The sequence below is a fragment of the Desmodus rotundus genome, chromosome 10 (genome assembly GCF_022682495.2).
Source record: "Desmodus rotundus isolate HL8 chromosome 10, HLdesRot8A.1, whole genome shotgun sequence".
Classification (NCBI taxonomy): Eukaryota; Metazoa; Chordata; class Mammalia; order Chiroptera; family Phyllostomidae; genus Desmodus; species Desmodus rotundus.
This window is the reverse complement of record NC_071396.1, coordinates 110,236,697-110,256,871: the sequence shown is the minus strand read 5'-3', so window position 1 is coordinate 110,256,871 and position 20,175 is coordinate 110,236,697. Positions and strand designations below refer to the sequence as shown.

Below are 20,175 nucleotides of genomic sequence, written 5' to 3'. Positions count from 1 at the left end.
CAATTCTGCAGATAACTTAACGAAAGAGCCCGCACGCACCTGGAACCGCATTATTTTCTTCAAGGATATGTGTGTGTGAAGACAAAAACAACGTGCCTTTGCATTAGGGGAACAGTCTCCATCCATTCTGTTTAAGATTTTGGAAATCCTTCCTACCCTTTCCTGCCACGAGGTACACGCTTAAAGGAAACCAACGTCCCTTTAACTGGATTCAGAAGTGTGTGTTCCGCCCCAGCTTCTGTAAGCTGTCCTGTTCCAGAGCTGGCCTCGGAGCACTGTGGCAAAGCACCTTCTTCTACATGGGACATTGAACTTATTTAAGCTATTGGTTTACATGCTCCCCCTTTCGAAATAATCAAGTCTTGAAATTTGACCACATGTGTGCCCAACCTTCCTTTGGAAAGGCTGAACTTTTCCCATATGTTGATTTTCTCAGAAAGAAAAACAATGTGCCCCCACCCCACTCAGGGAGCTAGCAATACTTGGCAAGGTATGGTTCCACCCCCAGAGTGTGAAGGAGGCAGTTTGCAGAGCGAGCATGATGCGGTAGGTGGTCCACAGTGCGTGCGCGTGTCTGTGAGGGAAAACGAGTCGGGTTTTCGAGGAACAGGCCGCAGCCCTAGCCTGGTAGGGCAGCCTCGGCGCCTGCCTGTCCCCATCCCTGGGTGTGCGGCGGCAGTGCTTCAGAGTGCCCCTGTGATGGGCTGGATCTACCCACTCACAACCTCTGCCCTGAGCTTTGAGCCAAGGTGCAACCCGGAAGCCACAGCCACTGCCCAGGTTTCCAAGATCAAAGACATGGTGTGTATGAGACTTTGTTTCAACCACAGACCTACTGACTTCAGGGTTATGGGGGGAATGAGGGCATGAGCAAAAGATGTGGACCCCCGCCCCCTCTTTCTTTCCTCTGGGATTTCCTCTCTGTGGTTCCTGGATTCCCCACTCCCTTTACTATTCAAGGACCATTTGTCTAGCATAACTTCTTCCAGCCTGCCACTTACTTGGTCAGGTGACAAAATCTGTGTCCTTGGGCACAAAGGAGGGGAAAGGTCAGACACAGTTGAATGGATGAATTTAGCAGAGACCAAATTTCCATCCTATCTTCAAATTGCACTTGAGAAATGCAATAATTTCCCTTAAGATAAATTTTAACGTCATCACTGTTTCATTGAAAGATTTTATCGTTTTCGTAAAGCTGTCTTTTGGGAGGTAAAAATAATTACCAAGCGATCCTAACGATTTCAGCATTTCACTACTATCTTGCGTCACTGGCCATTTTTCATGGACTCTTTGTTATGTACTCGCCTGTCCCTCCAGGGGTCCCGCCTCTTTGGTGCTTTTGCTTCTGTGCAGTTGAGGGATTTCTTCAACACTTCTCCCCCCACCCTCCCCCCAGCGCCGCGCTGCCACGACAAGCGCACGTGGATCGCACGACTTCGCGGGATCTTCTGCCTAGTTCCCCTCTTGCAAGTGCGTAGGTGGGCAGACACGCGCGCGTCTGAGTCGAGGCTCCCTGTTCTCTGTCCATCCGCTGCGCTCCCCAGCTCTGCTCTCCAGCCTGTAGCTCCTCTCGCTGGCGCCGAGCCCTGGTGGAGCTGGCTCTGCGGGCGCTCGGTCTCTGTCCCTCTGCCGTTCTTTCGCTCCAGGTCTCCCTTCGCTCCTCTCGACATACCGACCTTCCATTAAACGGATGAACACACACACACTCACATACACGCACACACTCCTAAACACGCCCCTCTCCACTTGGTGACTTTGCCGCGCTGTAGAGGACTTGCAGCTGCTTGCGATCAAGGAACCCACATCTTGGTAGGGGTCTGGGAGGTTGCGTCTGGGGCTCGTGACCCCTCCGGAAACAGAGTCACCTGCTTAGCCCTCGCCTGCAATGATTGGCAGGAGACCGCCAACCTCTCCCGACTGCGCTGCTGGGGGAAATGGGGGCTCCTTAAGCCGCAGCAGCAAGTGCCAGGCTTTGAGCGCCCCCGGTCCCTTCTGGCGGTCCTTTCCTCTATTCTGTGGCTGTTTGAGGTGACCCCAGTCTCAGCGACACAGCATCTCTCGGCTTCCCGCCTTAGTTCATCCTTCCCTGTCCCCTCGCCGCCACCGTCTCCATCCTGTGCGCCCCCATTCGGGCTGCTGAGCCAGAGGCTCGGGGTCTTCACCTGAGCGCCCATGAGGTCCGGGGTTCCAGGGCCTAAGCGTGGCCCAGGGTCGGGCAGGCGGTGGGTCTGTGCGGCCCAGCCGCAGCTGCGGGGGAGGCAGGCGGAGCCGGATGGGGGGAGCCGGGCTGCTAGGCCTGGAGGGATGCTTCCCGCAAGCCCTCGCTCTCGGGCCCTCTGCGCAGTCCAGTTACTGTTCCTTCCTAATCATTTATTCTCATTTATGACCCGGGGCTTTTCCAGGGCTGTTTCCCCGGCAACTCTTCCCCCACCCCATCCTAGTTTAACTCCCCGCGCGAGCCAGGCCCTGTTGGGGTGGGTAGGCGGTGTCTGTGTGTGCCTTGGGGGTGTGAAGTTCCTTGGAGGGTGGAGGTGAATTGCGAGAAGCCTGAGTCTTTGCTGGAGCAGTTAGGTGGGGGCGACCTCGACATCAGGCCGGGAGAGTAACTGCGAAAGAGCGAAACTTTTCCGGCCGCCGTGGCCTCCAGGCGCTCCCCCGCTTGGTTTCCCAGCGCCGGACCCGAGTCCACCGCAAAGCCGTCACCCCCGAGGACACAGCGACCGCTTGCTCTAGACAGATGGAATGAAAGGGGTGGGAGAGCGCGCGACTGCAACTTCTAATCCTTCCACAGTGAAAAATTAACCCCCGAAGGGGATTTTCACATGACGGCCCCTCCCCCTGCACGTCCTTTATCCGGCGCGGGGATCCAGCTCGGGCTCCCTTCTGGCCCCCTCGGCCCGGTGGCCCAGTGACGGATCCCAGCCTGGTCCTCACTCCTCCCCCTTCCTCCCCCCAGGATCCGAGCGGGGGTGTTGTCCTTGCCAGCCGCGCCCCATTCCGCCATGCACCAGCCCCGGGGGCGCCGGCCCAGCGCAGCTGCTCCTTTCCACCCCGGCCCTGGGCTTCCTGGAGGGTCGCGCAGCCCCGGGCTATGACTCAGGCACCCACTTGGCAACTCTGCCATCTTCCTGCTCCTTCCCCGCCCCACTTCCCCGCCTTCCACGCCACCCCCGCGCCCCTCCGCCACCCTCAGCCCTCCTCCCAGACGCCCACCACCCTCTCCTCTTCGCGCAAGATCGCAGAAGTGGCGCGGAGCCCGGCCAGCCGATGACAGACCCTTTCCTCCTGTCTCCAATGCCTCAGCGGAAGATCCCCAAGGGCTGGACCGAGGAGGGCTGCTGCTGGACATCCTCCCGGAGAGGCTGCCCCGACCTGCTGCTTCTGGTGGATGAGCCCGGGGACTGAGCGCCCCCGCTGCCTCTGGCGCCGCTCCGCCACCGCTGCCGCCACCGTCGCTGCCGTCGGTCCCAGGTCCCCGGTCCCCGGCTCTGGGCGCCCCGGGGCTCTCCGCCCGCGCCCACTGCCCGCGCCCTCCTGACAGCTGCGGCGGCGGCGATGATGCAAAGGAGGAGGGCGCTGCCGCCGGCTGCGCGGAGGGTGGCGAGCGGCGCCCGGGTGTGATGCCAGCGTCATGGTGGGGATGCTGGCTTCCCGGCGGTGACAGCGAGAGAGCGCCGGGGCGGAGGACGCGCGGATTCGGATCTTCTGCGGTGTGGGCTCGGAGCTCGTCCCGCCCCTCTCTCGCTCCCCCTTCATTTTGTCCTGGGTTTGCATATTTCACATCTCTCGACTCCGTCCTCTCCCCGCCACTGGACGTCTTCCCGTCTCTAAATGGAATTAGCGGAGCTCGGAGCCTCTGGTGTAACGCACAGACATGATCTGTGGACGCGGTGTGTTTCACAGTGAGTACGGCTCCCGCCACGCCGGTCTCCTCCCTGGGGGCTGCTGCGCTCCCGCGACCCCGCAGTCCCGGCGAGTCTGGGGCAGGTGGAAACTTTCTGTATTGCAGCAGAACAGCTCGGGGCGTGGGGGTAGGGGGGCGGCGCAGTCCGTCGTCCCTGGGTCTCGCGTCCGCCTGGGGAAGCAACCTTTCTGTGCGCAGGATAATCCCGGGGCCGAGGAGAGCAAGTAGTTCATTGATGCGCACGTGTGGCGGCTGCTGGGGAGTGGGCCGGAGGGAGGGCGCAGGTGGAAAGAGGAGACCATGGGGCCGGCAGCTTGCGGGATGCTGGGGAATATTCCTCCTTCGCGGGCTCCAGGAGCCCACGTTTCCCCAGTAGGTAGTTTAGGGTACACCTGAACGCAGCGCTGGAGAGGAGGGTGGGGGCCCCCTCAACTCTGTGGCACAACAGACCACACTCCTCTGGCTTTAGGGAGTGTGTGGTGTGCGTGCGGTGATGGGGGAGGAACTGGAGGAAAATAGCATCGAAAGTCATCAAGTAGAAAGCCGTAGAAGACAGGTGTGGTGGGAATTTCACATTATAAAGCAAGGATTGGAGAGTTAATCCCGTGCCACGCAGTTGAAAGAGGATATCAGCATATCCTCTGCTGATATGCTAACCGTAGTAACCGGAGTATTCGTCCCACAGTGCGAGTCCATCAAAACCGGGGAAGAACCCAGAGTAAACAGAACACCAAACATATGCCCTGATGTTGATGGTTGTATACCCGTGTGCTTGTGTGTGTGCAGGATCAGAGCAAGGGAAAGTAAGGCTTTGCTCTATGGAAACACACACTCACACAACAATAAACTAGCGTTTTGTTCTGAAAACAGACGACCAGGCTGGAGTGCAAAGTCTTATACCCTGGTGCAATTCTCAAACACTGAAATCGAGGCCCAGGTTCTTTCTCTCGGAATGATCTGTCAGCATACATGTATAAGCTCCCGTAGGCAGCTTAGCTTGGGAAATCAGTGTGGATTCCATCCTCAGCTCCCCAAACTCATTGTAGATAGAAACGTGAGTATACGTGTACTGAACTCTGAGGTTTTAGGTAGCTGGGCAACCAAATAAAAATGAAGTAGAAGAGGAAAGCTCAGGAGTGATAAAGACCGCGTTACTCTAACACGTTTCCAGTTGTAGGTTTGATGAAGGTGGTGGGTGGCTCCAGGCTGTTAGAAGTCACAGGGCAGTTCAGGTCACAATGGTCTTTGTTAAGTGACAGACCAGACTCTTTGAGACTGAAAACCTGACTCAATGAAACGCTTGCAGCAATCACCTTTATCAAATCAATCCTCTATTTCTGGAAAACACTCAACCTTAAGTCAAAGCCCAGGTTAGAAGAGATGAATTGTATAATTCATCTCAGAATTAGCTCAGAAAATGCCGAGGACGGGCTTACTTGGTAGTACAGGACAGTTTTATAAGGAACATGCCTACAATCCTGCTTAATGCCTCCAATCCACAGTAATTTGGTTTTCTCTGCTCCCCTCCCCCTCCCACCATAGAATTCACCTAAGTGTTTATTTTCTGAAACACGACGGTATTGGCAGTGCCTTAGGATCAGGCCTGGAGTCTGATTGTTGCTCACCGTTTGCTCCTCCTTTGCATCCTTTCACCTGCTGCCAAGCTCTCTCCCCACAGAGAGGCCAACTAACAAAGCCACTCACACAGGGCAGCTTAGAAACAGTGTGGGTCCCGAAATCCTACTGTAACGAGACATTAGTAGGTTATTAATACTAGTGCCTCTTAGTGTTGAAGCCGGCACTGGCCACTGGAGTTTGGTTCTCATCTGTGCCTCACTGGCCTTACTTCCGGAAGGGATTCCTAAGTTTCCCTGACGTGTGCATTTTGAATCAGTTTGTGCAAGTTCTGAGTCAACTGGGAACCATTAACAATAATCATATTAGTCTGCTTTGATATTTTGTTGTTGTGGATACTGATTATTGCAGAGTATGTTGATACTATCTCGCCAGGTTGTGCAAGTTCTGAGTCAACTTGGAACAGTGAACAATAATAAAATTAATCTGCTTTGGTATTTTATCGTGAGGTTAGGTTATAACTTTGATCACTTTGGGGTATATGAACACTACCTCTAATTTCTCTTTCCTGTTTCAGTTGTAACAAGTTTAATCATCCTTCATTCGTCTGGGGCAACCAAGAAAGGGACAGGTACGTTTCTTGGGAAAACTGTGGGTGGGAGACTTCACATTATTTACATTTCCCCATTTTCCTCTTGTTCATAATCTTCCAGAACATCTGAACACTTGATAGTGTGCGTAACGGATTGGTTTTGACTAAGACAACACTTAGACATTAATTTACTAATGGATATTATAAGAATGTCCTCTCTATTTTTAGTTCCATAGAAAATTGGATGATGGCTCTTTTAAAAATTTTTTACAGAAAAGCAAACAACCTCAGAAACACAGAAGTCAGTGCAGTGTGGAACTTGGACAAAACATGCGGAGGGAGGTGTGTTCACCTCTCCCAACTACCCCAGCAAGTACCCCCCCCGACCGGGAGTGCATCTACATTATAGAAGGTGAGGAGCCGGGGCGGGGGCAGTGTGCAAGCATTACATCACTGTAAAATCTGGAAGTAAACTCATTATGGAAATTAGTAGTGATGGGTTAGAAACAAGTTCACTCCAGGAATTAAAAACACATGAGCAACTTAGCTTACTTGGCGGTTGATCTACTTAATTTGGAATTCTAAATGAACAGAATGGACACATCATTGGCCTACTATTACCTAACATGTCACAATTTGGAAACTAGTACTTTACTGGTTTAACGCTCAGGAGAATAACCTGAACAGTTGTTATTTTCTCTTTAACAATATGAGGCACAAAACACATATGAGTGTCAGAAATAAATCTCTAATCACGTTTTCCAAACACCAATCTGAGCGGCAGTCGCCTCAGTTTGTACTAATAGGTGACGTTATCATGATTTCACACCAAAGTCAGATTCCAAATTATGATGACTATTTTCTTCATTTTTTCCCAGCGGGAAAGATAAATAGTGCTGAAAAAGAGGCGAGTTTCCCTTCCAACATTTTATTGCCGTCACTCTCGTAGACATATCCCTATTAAGGAAGGTTTTTAAAAATGTAGATGAACATTTTATCTAGCGATAGTTTTCAGTATAAGGGTCAGAAACTCATAACCCAAAACTTGCAACCCCATCCCCCTCCTGACACAGACAGCCGGCAGACAGACAGACAGATAGAACGGCCTTAATGAAAACATGTGTATGCTCGGCATTTACTTATAAATAGGAACACATTCACTGGATTGATCTTTTAAAGAAAAGTCTTTATGTTTCACTGATTTCAAGAATTTCTACTTAGAAGTGATTCTTTTTCTTTTTGTAATTTTTGGCTGGAATCTTTCCTCTCTCCTTGTTGTACTTGAGGTTGAACTTTTAGCAAAGACGCACCCACTACAAGAAGAAAGAGGAAGAGCTCGCCGAGAAAACTGAGTCATGGCGCTGCTTCTTCCTCTTATGAGTGGTCGAAAAGGAGGCTGAAGTGTGGAAATTCTGGGTTAAAATTAGTGGCTCTTTTTAATAAGTCAATAGTGTGTGTCTTTTCTATAGATAGATGTTAGAAACTTTAAAATAACATAGATTAAAACATTTAGTCATAGGAAATAGGTATGGTTGTGGTGCCTATTTCACAGATAAGGAAGCTGAGGCTTAAATTCACATAATTTGTGTTTTGAAGCAACAGTCATTTAGACTTCAAAGTATTGAAAATATAATGAACTAGTTCTCTCATTTAAAGAATTAATTCAGAAGCAAATTCTTGCATGCCAATGAGCTTTCGTGTTTACTGTTATTTAGAATTAAAAAGCAATGCCCACATTTGATTTTAATATCACGCACATATTTGCATTCATCCCTAGCGACAGGAAGGACAAAACTTAGAGTTGGGAACTAGAACCTCCTGTTACTATTAATCATACTTCTTCTATAGCCTTTCTGAAATACTTTACGCTAGTCATTTTTCTTCATACATTAATTTAGCAAATACTTATTGAAATGACTACTAAGAAACAACCTCTGTTCTAGGCACATTCTAGAGAGTGCTGAGCAAAACAGACGTGATGCTTGCCTTGTGGAACTTACCGTATGGCCTGGGGACTATGCCCCTCTCAGGAAACAGTCCAAAGTCCCCGGTTAGTACAGTGCGTGGAAGAGGGGGAAGGAAGAGAAAGCTAAAGGAGGGGAAGATGCTCACAAGTCATTTCTGAAGGACATGTAGGAGATGGTCATTCTCTCTATAGAATAGCATGCGCATCAGTTGAGATGAGGTGTGCTTGGGACCCACACCTCACCGAGTCACCAGGCTTCTGCAGCAGGTGAGGACAGGAAGCAGGGTGGGGCCTGAAGAGGTAGGCTGTCTCAGGTAGAGCAGAACTTGGTATTTGCTCTGTTCTCCCAGGAGAGTTTGAATTATAGACAATGGGTTGCCACTGAACTAATTTAGAGAAATAAAAGAGTGAGATTTTGATGAAGTGACCACAGGAAAAGAATGTAAGTTGAAACTTACTGTGAAAGACCAAGTAAATATTGGGTTGGCCAAAAAGTTTTGTTTTTTTTTTCCTGTAAGATGTCTCCAGTAGCACATAGCGGTCTTTCACATCATTTGAAACAATTTTGTTCGATTGCATCACGACAGCTGTAACATCAGTGTGTATTTAAAAGACTTTTCAAAAAGGGTGAATTTTTTTGTGTAGCCATTATAATATTGAAGATGAAAGACAATAAGCAGAATTGTTGGCATATCATGCTCCAGTATTTCAAGAAAGGTATAAACTGAAATGCAAAAACAAAAAAAAGATTTGTGCTGTGTGTGGAAAAGGTACTGTGACTGATCAAATGTGTCAAAAGTGGTTTGCGAAGTTTTGTGCTTGGAGATTTCTCACTGGATGATGCTCCGTGGTTGGGGAGACCGGCTGTTGCTGTAGTAATCTAATTGAGACGTTAATTAAGAACAATCAACATTATACCACCCGGGAGACAGCCGACATACTCAATATACCCAAATCGGTAAAGTTATTGGTGAAAATGAAAAAAATGTGTCTTTTATTTTATGGAAAAAAACTAGCCAGACTATTTGGCAACCCAATATGAGTCATGGTAAAAGCTTGGACCATGGAAGTAACAATGATGATGGATCAGAGGAAGAAATGAGTGGAGTTTAGGAAACTGAACCCTGAGTGACCAGCTATGGGAATGAGGGAGTGGGGACCCCCAGGGCTATCCTCGAGTTGTTGGCTTGGTGACTTCTTAGCTGGAATTGTTGTGCCAGAGAAGGAATATAGGTAGAGAAAGAGGGTTTAAGGGAAAAACAATGTGTTCAATTTGGGTGTTTATGGAGACATCTTGTAAAGAGATTGGATAGATGGATCTTTAACTCAGTGGAGGGTTCTGGGCTGAAAATATATATTTATAGGTTGTAAATATAGAGATTGTTGTTGAGGATATTAGTATGAATACAATTATCCAGAGAGAATTTTTGGAGCAGTGTTTTGAAACTCTTTCAAAAAATAGATACCTAGGTCCATCCCCAGAGCTTTTGATTTAATTGGTCTTAGAGCTGCAGGCATCCTTATATTACTTTAGCTCTCCACGGGGATGGCAGTAGCACTCAGGACTTTGGTCCCCAGAGGGAGGAAAGAAGACATGGAATATCTGGAAAACAGTGGGTAAGAGATGGGCAGAGTAAAGAGAAGGAAAAACCAGAGAGGTGGACTAGAGAGGCAGCCAGAGGGTCGCAAGCAGCTAAAGTGGGTGAAGTTTCAAGAAGTAAGGAAGAGCCAAAGAAGCACTTGCTACAGCCCAGAAAAATCAGTCTCAGCATTCATGTTCTCATTGACAGCGTGGGGGGGTGGAGCCCACTAGCGGGGGTGGAGCGTACTGTTCACCACGGGTGGAGTCCCGTGGATCAGATGTCCTACAACTCCCTCCAATAGGAGTCAGTGTGCCTATGACTGTGCAGCGTTTAGGCGAACGCGCTCAGAATTCTCAATGTGTCTAAAGATGCTCGGAGAGGTCCAGAGCTCTCGGAAAGGAGGCTCTTAGGTGCAGATGGAAAGCATTCCAGGGAAAGGCGGCTGTGATGGGAGAGAGTTGAAGGGGAAGGAAACCGAAGTTTAGGGAGTTGGATCTAGAGAGCTCCAAATGTCTGACATGCTCCGTTGTCACTTTCGCATCTGCAACAAAAACTACGTGACACTTATGGACTACTTTCTAAACTTCAGTTGGCGTTTCAGGTGCGAGTGTGTGTAGTTAACTTCGCAATCAGGACCAAAGGAAAATGAACCGTCCACAAATAACGTGGCCTGCACAAAGCCACGGCAATGGCTCATTTCCTGGAGGGACGATGACACACTGGTTCATCCATGTTGGACAGAACCTAAGTGACGAAGAAAATGAAGGTGCGAATAAATGAATCCGTGTTAGGTGGCCCTGTACTTCCTAATAGGGAAAGAGGTGGCTATGTGTTGATTGATAGAGTTTTAGCTAAACTAGCTTTACCTTTCTCTAAACACACTATTTACTTCTAAAAATATCCTCTATTCTGACAATTTGCTTCCTCATAAAGCATATACTGGCTTATCAAAGAGAGATAAAATCAGGTACATTCTATAGGATAACAATACATGCAAATGATACTTTGATGCTAATACATAAATAGATCTAGTTTCTTCAGCATTTGCCTTTTTGCTATTAGACTTTGGGCGGCAGGATTTTCTAGATAATTTCTTAAGCTATTTTCCAATTTGTAGATTTAAAAGACAATCATTGATACCTTCTCAAATTGATGCTTATGGTGCTGACCTTCATGAGACACGTTAGTGGTAGACAGATCTCTTCCGGGTTTCACTTGTAAGGGTAATAAATGTCTCTTTTCACATTCAGAGATTAAAAATCATCCACATAATATTTTTTTTAACATGTATTGACCTTTAACCCACTGAGCTTCAGTTTTATCTTCTGAAAGCATCAGGATTACATTCTTATTTTGTAAGTCTCTAATTTCAAAGTCATCATCTCCCTCAATTCCACATAAATTGTTGACATCCATGCAGGTGAAGCTTTACCTGTAAAGCCACCCAGGGTGATATTCAACGCAGAGTTCAGGCGCCGTGTGGTGTGAACAGCGGTCAGATAGGACAGTTAGCGACCACGTGTGGGGGGCAGGGCAGGCCTGGCTGAGCCAGGGCTTCACTCTCAGGGGTGTGGAGAGGTGGTCCCTGAAGAGGGCCACACGGCTGAGAAGCACTCAGAGGGCTCAAGTCAACAGCTGTTTGCAAACTCAGAAAAATGTGTGTGGCTATTTCAACAACTGTTCTGGCTATTCTGGGGTATCCTGCCAGATGCCTGAATTTTGAACTGTGTAGATGTCACAAGGAAGGAATAAAGGGGCGCTAGCAAATGGACCCATTCGGAGCTTTCTAGAGCTGCCCTAGGTGGCTCCTCCATGATGCCTCAGAGAGCTGTAAAGACATTGATGGAGATGGCAAATTCGTGTACAATTCCCCCAACAAAGACTGTTTTGACAGGTCCTCACTAACAAGCACTGTGCTGAGTGCTGGGAAAAGGTGAATAGATGCAGTCTCATCTTTAGTGAGTAGATTTAGAGAGGTCTCTCTTAAGAGAGATTTGCCTGTACAAACAGGAGGTAACAAAATCGGAGGTATTTAGATACTCAGGAGAGTGGGAAAATAGATGAAAGCATGAAAGAGAATGTTAGCTCAGAAAAGATGGTCTCGCTGCAGTGACTTGAGCTTGGGCTGCAGGCAGAAGGAGGAGGACCTGGAAGTGGGGGCGGGAGGGTGCCCTTAAGGATCCCATGTGTCAAGGGCTTGGATCAGTCTCCTGGAACTGATGAGAGGGATGCTGAGGAGGTTTACACCTCCGAGGGACGTGATAAGATTTGTGTTCAAAGAAAAATGACTCTTAATGACTTGTACGTGCAGTTTCCTCTCATTGGGGCCACCTGGCTGGGATTATTCCAGTGGTTGCGTAACTTCTGCTACACCGTTCTCAAGTGGTACCTGACCTTTGACACTGGGCAGGCCAGGAAATGTGGAAAATGCAGCAGAAAGATGCCTCCCTACTTTCTCAACCTGAGTGGGCAGGGCAGTCTTTCATGAGAATACTGTGATTTTTTAGTTCTGTGTTAGACATCGAAATGGCCACTTTGTAGCAGAAGAATATCTTTTGCCATGTCTGAGGATCACTCCTCAGTCATCTTCATGGAAGTATTAATCCTCAAAAAGCTAATACCGGTGTCCTTGCTGTGTGTATCCCATACCTCATGCTCGAAGTGTGATAGGTGTGCAGGTAAAATTTGCAGTAGAATCAGAAAACTTAAAGACTTCGGAAGGGCCTTCTAGACATGCTTTGTCTATTTTTCAGCGGCCCCAAGACAGTGCATTGAACTTCACTTTGATGAAAAGTACTCGATTGAACCATCTTGGGAGTGTAAATTTGATCATATTGAAGTCCGCGATGGGCCTTTTGGATTTTCTCCAATAATTGGACGTTTTTGTGGACAACAAAATCCACCTACAATAAAATCCAGTGGAAGATTTCTATGGATTAAATTTTTTGCCGATGGAGAGCTGGAATCTATGGGATTTTTGGCTCGATACAATTTCACACCTGGTAAGTAAGGTCTTGTTTTTTCCTTTTATTTCGTTCTCTGTTGGTTTAATATCTTTCTAGTATAAGAACTTTGGCAAGACCGCTTTATAGTTTTTCAAAGAATTTTCCAGCTCCATCTAAAAGCAAACCTGAAATGCTCTCTCGCTCCTCTCGGAAATTCTGAGAGGGAAGTGGTCTCCGCAAACCCTGCAGGAGAGGTTAAGTGCAGTGGCTCGGGCCTGCCCGGTGGAAGGAAGACAGTTAATTACACGGACTTCCATTGTGCTGAAATGTGTCAGTTCGGAGACCGTCTGCAATAAAGGAACTAATTACACATTGAATCCCAATAAACTGGAAAAGGCCATTGCAGCATTGTAAAATGTATCCATCGAAATGATCTTTGGGGAGTTTGAAAAATTCATTTGTTCTGAAAAATCATATTTTTAAAGCAAATGGATCTTAGGACAAAGCAGCCTAATCTCTTTATAGAAATGCAGATTGCTGAGGGCTGGGATGAAAGGAAAACTGAGACCCAGAGCAGTCAAATGTTCATTTGCGAGGCCTGGTGGTGATTATCTGCAATTATATAATTGCGCGTTCCACGTAGGCTCTGCTTTTAACCTGTGAATATTGAAAAGGGTTTGCGATGTCGACTGGCTCGCTTTATGATGAGTTATCATTTAACACAAGAAAAAATGGTTATCATAGTTTTAAACTGCGAGAATGTCAGACTAAAGCAATTTGACATTTAATGACGTCTTTTTTTAATGGAAAAATAAATTAAATTACATAAAGCACATTATTTATATACAATTGCATGTTTTTTCAGTTTGTACATACTGTTTTCCTTAGGTTATAACAGGCGACAGATGAAATTAGAATGTATGTAAAGTTTGTTGACGTTTCTATTCTGTTACAAAGGCAACTCAGAGCTGGGCTAGGATGCTCAGTTCCAGCAGTGAGATTGTGAAAATAACACAAAATTAACAGTTCACCACAATAGTCTGTTTATGTTGAATAAGTTAGAAGGTAACTGTATCGTGTATATTCACCTGAAGCATTAGGAATATTTTTATGATACCACTATGAGCTTGTGGCTTTAATCATGCCTTGCTAATATTGCGTGGTTTACAGAAATCATGGGTATTTAACCCACGGTGCTCAAACTCACTTGATATATTCCAAAAAGGTGTAGAGACTCAGTTGACTTTATTGGTGCCAGAGCTGCAAACAGAAATATATATAATTTTTACTTAACTGATAATTTTGAGTAGAACCAGGGCCTAAAGAGAGCGGTGCATGGTATGGTCTAAGCTTTTAGAAGTTGAATTTTCCTTCTGGAGTTGGGGATGAAAGGAATAATGTCCAGGATTAAAAATTGTGGTCTCATAAAGGAGGGAGGGTCAACTAACCCAGTTTATCTGCATAAGCAATGTGGGGGTGGGGTGGGGTGGGGGGCCCTTGGGGCTCTGCCTGAGACCACCTGAAGGGGGCAGGGCTCTGCCCCCCGGGTTGGGAATGGTCACGTGGGTCCCTGACTGGTGCTCTTCACCCCTCCTTCCTTTGCAGGGGTGTCCAACCCGTGGCCCAGGATGGCTATGGATGTGGCCCAACACAAAATCTTGCATTTATTTAAAACTTTTTTTTTTGCTCATCAACTTTTGTGAGGGTTTGTGTATTTAATGTGTGGCCCAAGACAACTCTTTTTCTTCCAGTGTGGCCCAGAGACGCCAAAAGGTTGGACACCCCTGCTGTAGAGGCACCTCACATTACCTAGAGAAGGAAGCTTCCTTACCAGGCACAGAGGAATCGGGGGAAGCACGAGGAGATGATTCTGTGAAACTAGGGACCAGTGCAGGATTAACTGAGGCTTCAATTTTCACTCCCAAAGAGGGGAGCAGACTCTGGGCGCAGGAGGGAACAGTGAGACCATTGGGAGTCATTTGTAAACCTCCATGGCATTGGAAGCTGATGCTCTGTGGCCCCAGGCCACTGCCTGAGGGCCCAGCCATCTGCACTGGGTTCCAGAAAGCTGCAGAGCTGAGGAAGCCAAGTAGGCAGCGAGTCAGGGAGGGGGCAAAGGTGGGTGGTGATTGAGGTGGCAGTTGGGGACTAGGGAGTCAGGCAGAGCCAGTTTACTCTGGCTACACTGTCACTTGGTAGTAGGCTTCAGGCAGGTGTTTGGGGAAGCTCACTGGGGAAGACACTTGCAAGTCAACTTCACGATGTAAGTTACAGGCCATTGCCGAAGTCACTGGGGCGGCTGCGTGGCCTGGCCTGGCTGGGAGGCGTGGACCCAGGTCCGGCTGCCAGTCCTTGGCTTTCTTGTTTCTCACTCACTATAGAGTTTGCACATAATCCCTAACATTCTGTGCCTCGATATTTTATTTGTAAAATCGAGATAATATTAACCTCCTCATGAAGGTGCATTGATTGCCAACCAATGCATATTGATGAGTTTATTCACTTCCTGTACGATCTTAACTGTTATTAGCTATTAACAATAGCTAATATTATTAACTATTAGCTATTAATTAGCTATTACTAGCTATTAATAATAGCTAATAATAGCTATTGGGTAGCTATTATTTTCACTAACTGGACCACCTATCCTTTAAAAGCAAAGGAGGTTTGGTCGGTACAGATTATTAAGTGGACACGTGTCCCTGATTTTTGCAGTTACGACAGCTCTTGCCCTGATAGGCAAAACTCCTATGTCCACGATGCCGTCCTTTCTCGGTAGGTTTGTCTGAATGGATCTAGGCCTCTGCATGGGTTTACAGTGATTTCCGATGGCAGTCATGAAATGTGTCAAAGCAGACAGAGCCGCAGCGGGAAGGCCAGGTGGTCTTTATTATCTTTGTGAATTTACCACAGTTGCGATGTGGATCTTCATCTCCCAGGCTCAGAAAATGCACCCGCCCATAGGAATGATTCACATTAGCTGTCCAAGCTAAAAAGACTGATTATACATACATGCATGTATACAGTTATACATGTACACACATGAACATACATAAACAAGTACATGTTTCAGTAAGAATTTGTAGAATCATTTAGCTCTGTTCTTCTTATGAACAACCACACACAGGTGTGCAGATTAGAATCAGAAGGTGGGTGGCGCGGGTGGAATGCAATTACTGAAGCTTAGATGACGGGCTGATCGGTGGCATCCTGCCGCGGTGCCGGTTCTCCTCCGTGACGTGGGTCAGTTTGTCCAGTGGTGCGCTGGGTCTCAACCTGGGTGGTCAGCTCCCCTTCCCAGGCTTCAGTTCTTCCTTGCCTGATCAGGATGCTAATTTGTGTCAGCTCTTACCATAAAATGTGTTTCTGATTCTTAGTATCTTAGTGAAGTCAGAGAATGTCTTTGACTTTCTTTTCTATTCAACTTAAAAAAAAAAATCCTGTCCCTCCTTGGCTCCTGGGCTGCCAGTATGTCTGCTTCCCAGCTGCTGACCAGTGGGACCAGCCAGCTGGACTTGGAGGGAGGAAGGCGGGGCCAGAAAAGGTGTCACAGAAATACAGGGCTTTTCCTGCATCTCCTGACTCATTCTGACGATGCCTCACTGAGTTCAGGAATTGTGATGGCTTTTGGATATCGTGTGATTACCCAGTTCCACGGGGCAGTGATGAATCACCAGACGACAGAAGCAGAGTGAGGCTGAGCAGTGGGCAGGAGCCAGTTGGTCAGTCCTGGGGTCTGAAGAACTGAAGGGTGGGGTGAGGCTTAGGGAAAGGTGGGGGGCCCAGAGCCCTGATGGGGAGAAACCTCTCTTCTTCCCTTGAGAACAGAGTTGTGTTGAGGTGTCTACTCAACAGTGTACTCTCCCGCTCCTGAGACGAGATGTGAGTTCAGGATCACTTACAACATTAAAAGTTATATGATGAAAAATCTGATAACCTACAGGTAATTTAATAAGAAAATCTCTAAAAGTGCTCAAGGTAGTAGAATGATATTGTTTTCTCATCTTAGGACAGTTTTTTTTTTCCTTAAAAAAGATTTAAACCACATTTATTATATAAAAAGGAATGATGAGAGAATATTTGTGTCCTGGCTGGTGTGGCTCAGTGGATTGAGCACTGGCCTGTGAACCAAAAGGTCACTGGTTCGATTCACAATCAGGGCACAGGCCTGGGTTGTGGGCCAGGTCCCCAGTAGGGGGAGCATGAGAAACCCGCACATTGATGTTTCTCTCCCTCTCTTTCTCCCTCCCTTCCCCTTTCTCTAAAAATAAATAAATACAATCTTTAAAAAAAGGAAATCTTTGTGATGAAAGTATTTTAGTAATACTAGAATAATAGTCACCAAATATGTAACAATGATTACCCAAGGCAGGAGCCATGAAGGAATGGGGGGGACTTGAAGGGACCAAGATCGAGAAATACTGAACATCTATCAGCATCATCAGTAATGCCTTAATTTTTGAAAAATGATACCATATTACTTGTGTAAGTAAAGTTACTTAGGATCAAATATCTAAAGAGAAAAAATACTAGAATAGGTAATTTTTCAGAGAACAACTTTTGAGTAGAAAATAACTTTCCCCATCCAGCCAGCTGCCTCCATGCCTCAATTTTCTCTGCCAGGTGGAAATATAAACTGCAGAGAAAACATGTGGCAGTGTCTGTCCCTCTCTATCCCAGTGACATAACCAGGAACTTTGTTCAACATTAAGAAAGAGGAACATCCAGGACACTGCCTGCTCTTGGGGAGAGTGACCCATTCAGTCTCTTTAGGGACAAACGTCATTTGTTCACCCGGCTTACTACTCCCTAATGGAGAGATTGCTGTGTGCAGACGCAGCACGGGATGCTTATGGGATCTTCCTCTTTGGACGGTATGTTTTCTGAACTAGTTTTGTGAAACAAAATTATACACAGCCTATTGGAGAACTGTAATGTAAGGTACCACGTGGGTGAGGTCGGGTTAGATATGGCATGGAAGTGAATGAAGCTGTTCAGTAAGTTGAATTTCTGATGTTGCTTTGTACTTAAATAGCAGCTTTCATCTAAGTTGCTCAAAGTGTGTTAGGAACATTCTCCCCAGTTCCTGGCCTCTCACACTCGGTTCTGATCGACTTCAAAGCGATGCAAACATACTGCAGTGCAGTGATTTCAACTGACTGTTCGGAAAGGTTTTAGGGATGTTAAATCAAATATGTTATTTAGTAGAATGTTGCCATGGGTCCGACGCAGGTTTGATTATTCCATGCAATACTTTTCCTTCTTTTTATTTAAATCCAAAATGTAAATCCATGCGTGAGTGCTAACCGTGCTGAAAGTGCCTACATTTTCTCGTCGAGGAATCAGACTTCTGATACACGCTCTGGTGAAAAGGAAAAAATAGGTATACGTCTGTGTCATTTCTTGACAACGAATTTCTCATTGGGATTTTGCTCTAAAACAATGAAAGAGTACAAGTTTGAGAGGCTAAGCTTAAAAGAAGGACTTTATTTGGTGACTGTTTTTCACAGAGAAATACAATATCGAGTACATTTGGGTCAGATAGTTGGTGGTGTCTTTCTATCATACGTTTACCATAGACCCAAAATATTTTCATGTCAGTCCCAGCACAGGATGACAAAAGGGAAATGTATGGTGCAAAGTCACATGCCTTCTTGAGGCAAATTTTTCAAGAAATGCAGTTAAAAATTTCAGAGTCACAGAGGGACAAATTTATCAACATCCAATAGGTACACCTGAGGACAGTTTCATCCAGCCAGCCCATGACATGGTGCGTCTGATGTGTCCAACATAGGATGCAGGCAGAGGGATGACAGAGAGAGAGAGACAGAGAGAGAGGGAGAGACAGACAGAGAGAGAGATGCTTTGGTCTAGGTGGGTGTTTAGGAGAAAAGTTGAGTGTGGGAGAGAAAATTTCCCGGATTAGCTTCCATCTGTGCAGAGAATATGGAAAGCAGCAGTAAAGGAGAAGGATAATTTTTAAGAAGTTTCCTACACAGAACGCATGCCTTCCTCGTCCTGTTGTGTCCTGTAGAGGTGGAGAAGTGTTTGGCGTGTTCCTGTCTATTTAGTGGCTCATGGCGGGACTGCGTGTTTTTGAATACGGTGTCCCTGGGACTGGACCACACAGAGTCTCAGGCATATTTCCCTCGTAGATGTGCATTTTCTGTAGAGCCGAAAGAGACCTTGAAGTTCATCTTCTTTGACCTTACCATTGTGAAGATGAAGAGACCAAGGTCTAGAGGAGAAGTGTCGGCCAGGTGCGTCAACTCCGTGTAGAAGTTTAGCTCCTGCTTGTGCCTCGGTGGTTATGCAACCCCGTGCTGACACACTTTCCATGAAGGGTAGAGATCACGACTTCAATTACATCACATATTGCAAGTACTGTTAGTACAGTTATATTGGGAAATTTAATTAAGGGGTAATATCAGCTCACTCACATCTCATCATTACCTGGTGTGTGCATTTAAAAATCCACTTCTTCCATGTTGTCTGAAATGTCTCTCAATTCACAGTGTCCAGTGTGCCCTCCCTCTCCCTCTAATACAAAATTCTGCCTTTCCGGCCCATCTGAGCCTTCAGGAAGCGTAGGATTCACGTCCTGTGCTCCTCAAGCACCTGTGTTACTGACTCGGTCAGCTGTGGGTCCTGGTCCCATGACTTGAAATCTGTAGCTCACATGACGAAATACTCAAGGTGAAACTATCATTTCCTTCTCTAGATGTCTCACAGTTTCTCTTATTTCATCACACAAGTCTCTGACTTTTTCTTCTGATGCCAGTTGCTTCCAGTCGCCAGCACACTCCCTCCCTCCAGGGCTGCTATACAACAGTATAGCATGAGGGATGCTCCAGTGAGGGGGCGAGAAGGGCTGATCCCACTCCCATCTGGAAACCTGGGAGTAGACCACATCCATATCTACTCCTGGAACTGGGCCCTGCTTACTAACGTGCATGAAGGGGACTTAAGGACTCGCCGAGGCCATGCCTCAGCCATAATGTCACCTCTGTACCCACTCACACAGTAGCCCCAATGTCAAAGGACCAGAATCCACCACCCTTCACTTACATGGTTCTAAGGGGAAATTGCATCATTTGAGCAAGGAGAATAGCCAAGAAACAAAACAGAGAAGTACTGCTCTCTCTTCATTTTGCACTCACTTGTTTTTTTTCTGGGTTTCGGTACTTACTATGCATCTCAGTAATCTTCTTTTAGAAAACGCTAGCATTTAACTTATTGTATATTCAAGAAGCATGCTTTTCAAATTATAAACATTCTCTATATTTTGCCTGATAAAATATTTTAGCCTTTTCATTTTTAAAAAACATTTTCTTTCATAACAATTTACAGATAATTTGAGGCTTATTGTTATTTTATTTATGTGCAAAATAAATCAAGGGATTATCAGGAAAACTACTCACATTGTTCTTGACCAAAAACATTTTCTTATTTTAGAATTTGCATTCCATTATAACTATGTAAGTATAGCTCATATTGCTATTCTCAAAGCGAATGCACAGAACAACTTAATTTCCGTCAGGGTATATTTGAGGCTTACATTTGTTCAACAAATATTTATTGTTCTACTATGCTAACATGGTAGAAATACA

The 20,175-nt window shown here is 46.4% G+C and overlaps 1 protein-coding gene across 1 annotated transcript in view; it reads left to right on the top strand.

The window, feature by feature from the left end:
- The first annotated feature begins 3,555 nt into the window (after positions 1-3,555).
- Positions 3,556-20,175, top strand: part of NETO1 (neuropilin and tolloid like 1) — a 72,785-nt gene continuing 56,165 nt past the window's right edge. The window contains 5 exon segments of the mRNA XM_045187644.2: positions 3,556-3,902; positions 6,057-6,110; positions 6,345-6,448; positions 6,450-6,483; positions 12,374-12,622. Coding sequence (XP_045043579.1) covers positions 3,875-3,902; positions 6,057-6,110; positions 6,345-6,448; positions 6,450-6,483; positions 12,374-12,622 — 469 coding nt within the window. The 5' untranslated portion in view covers positions 3,556-3,874.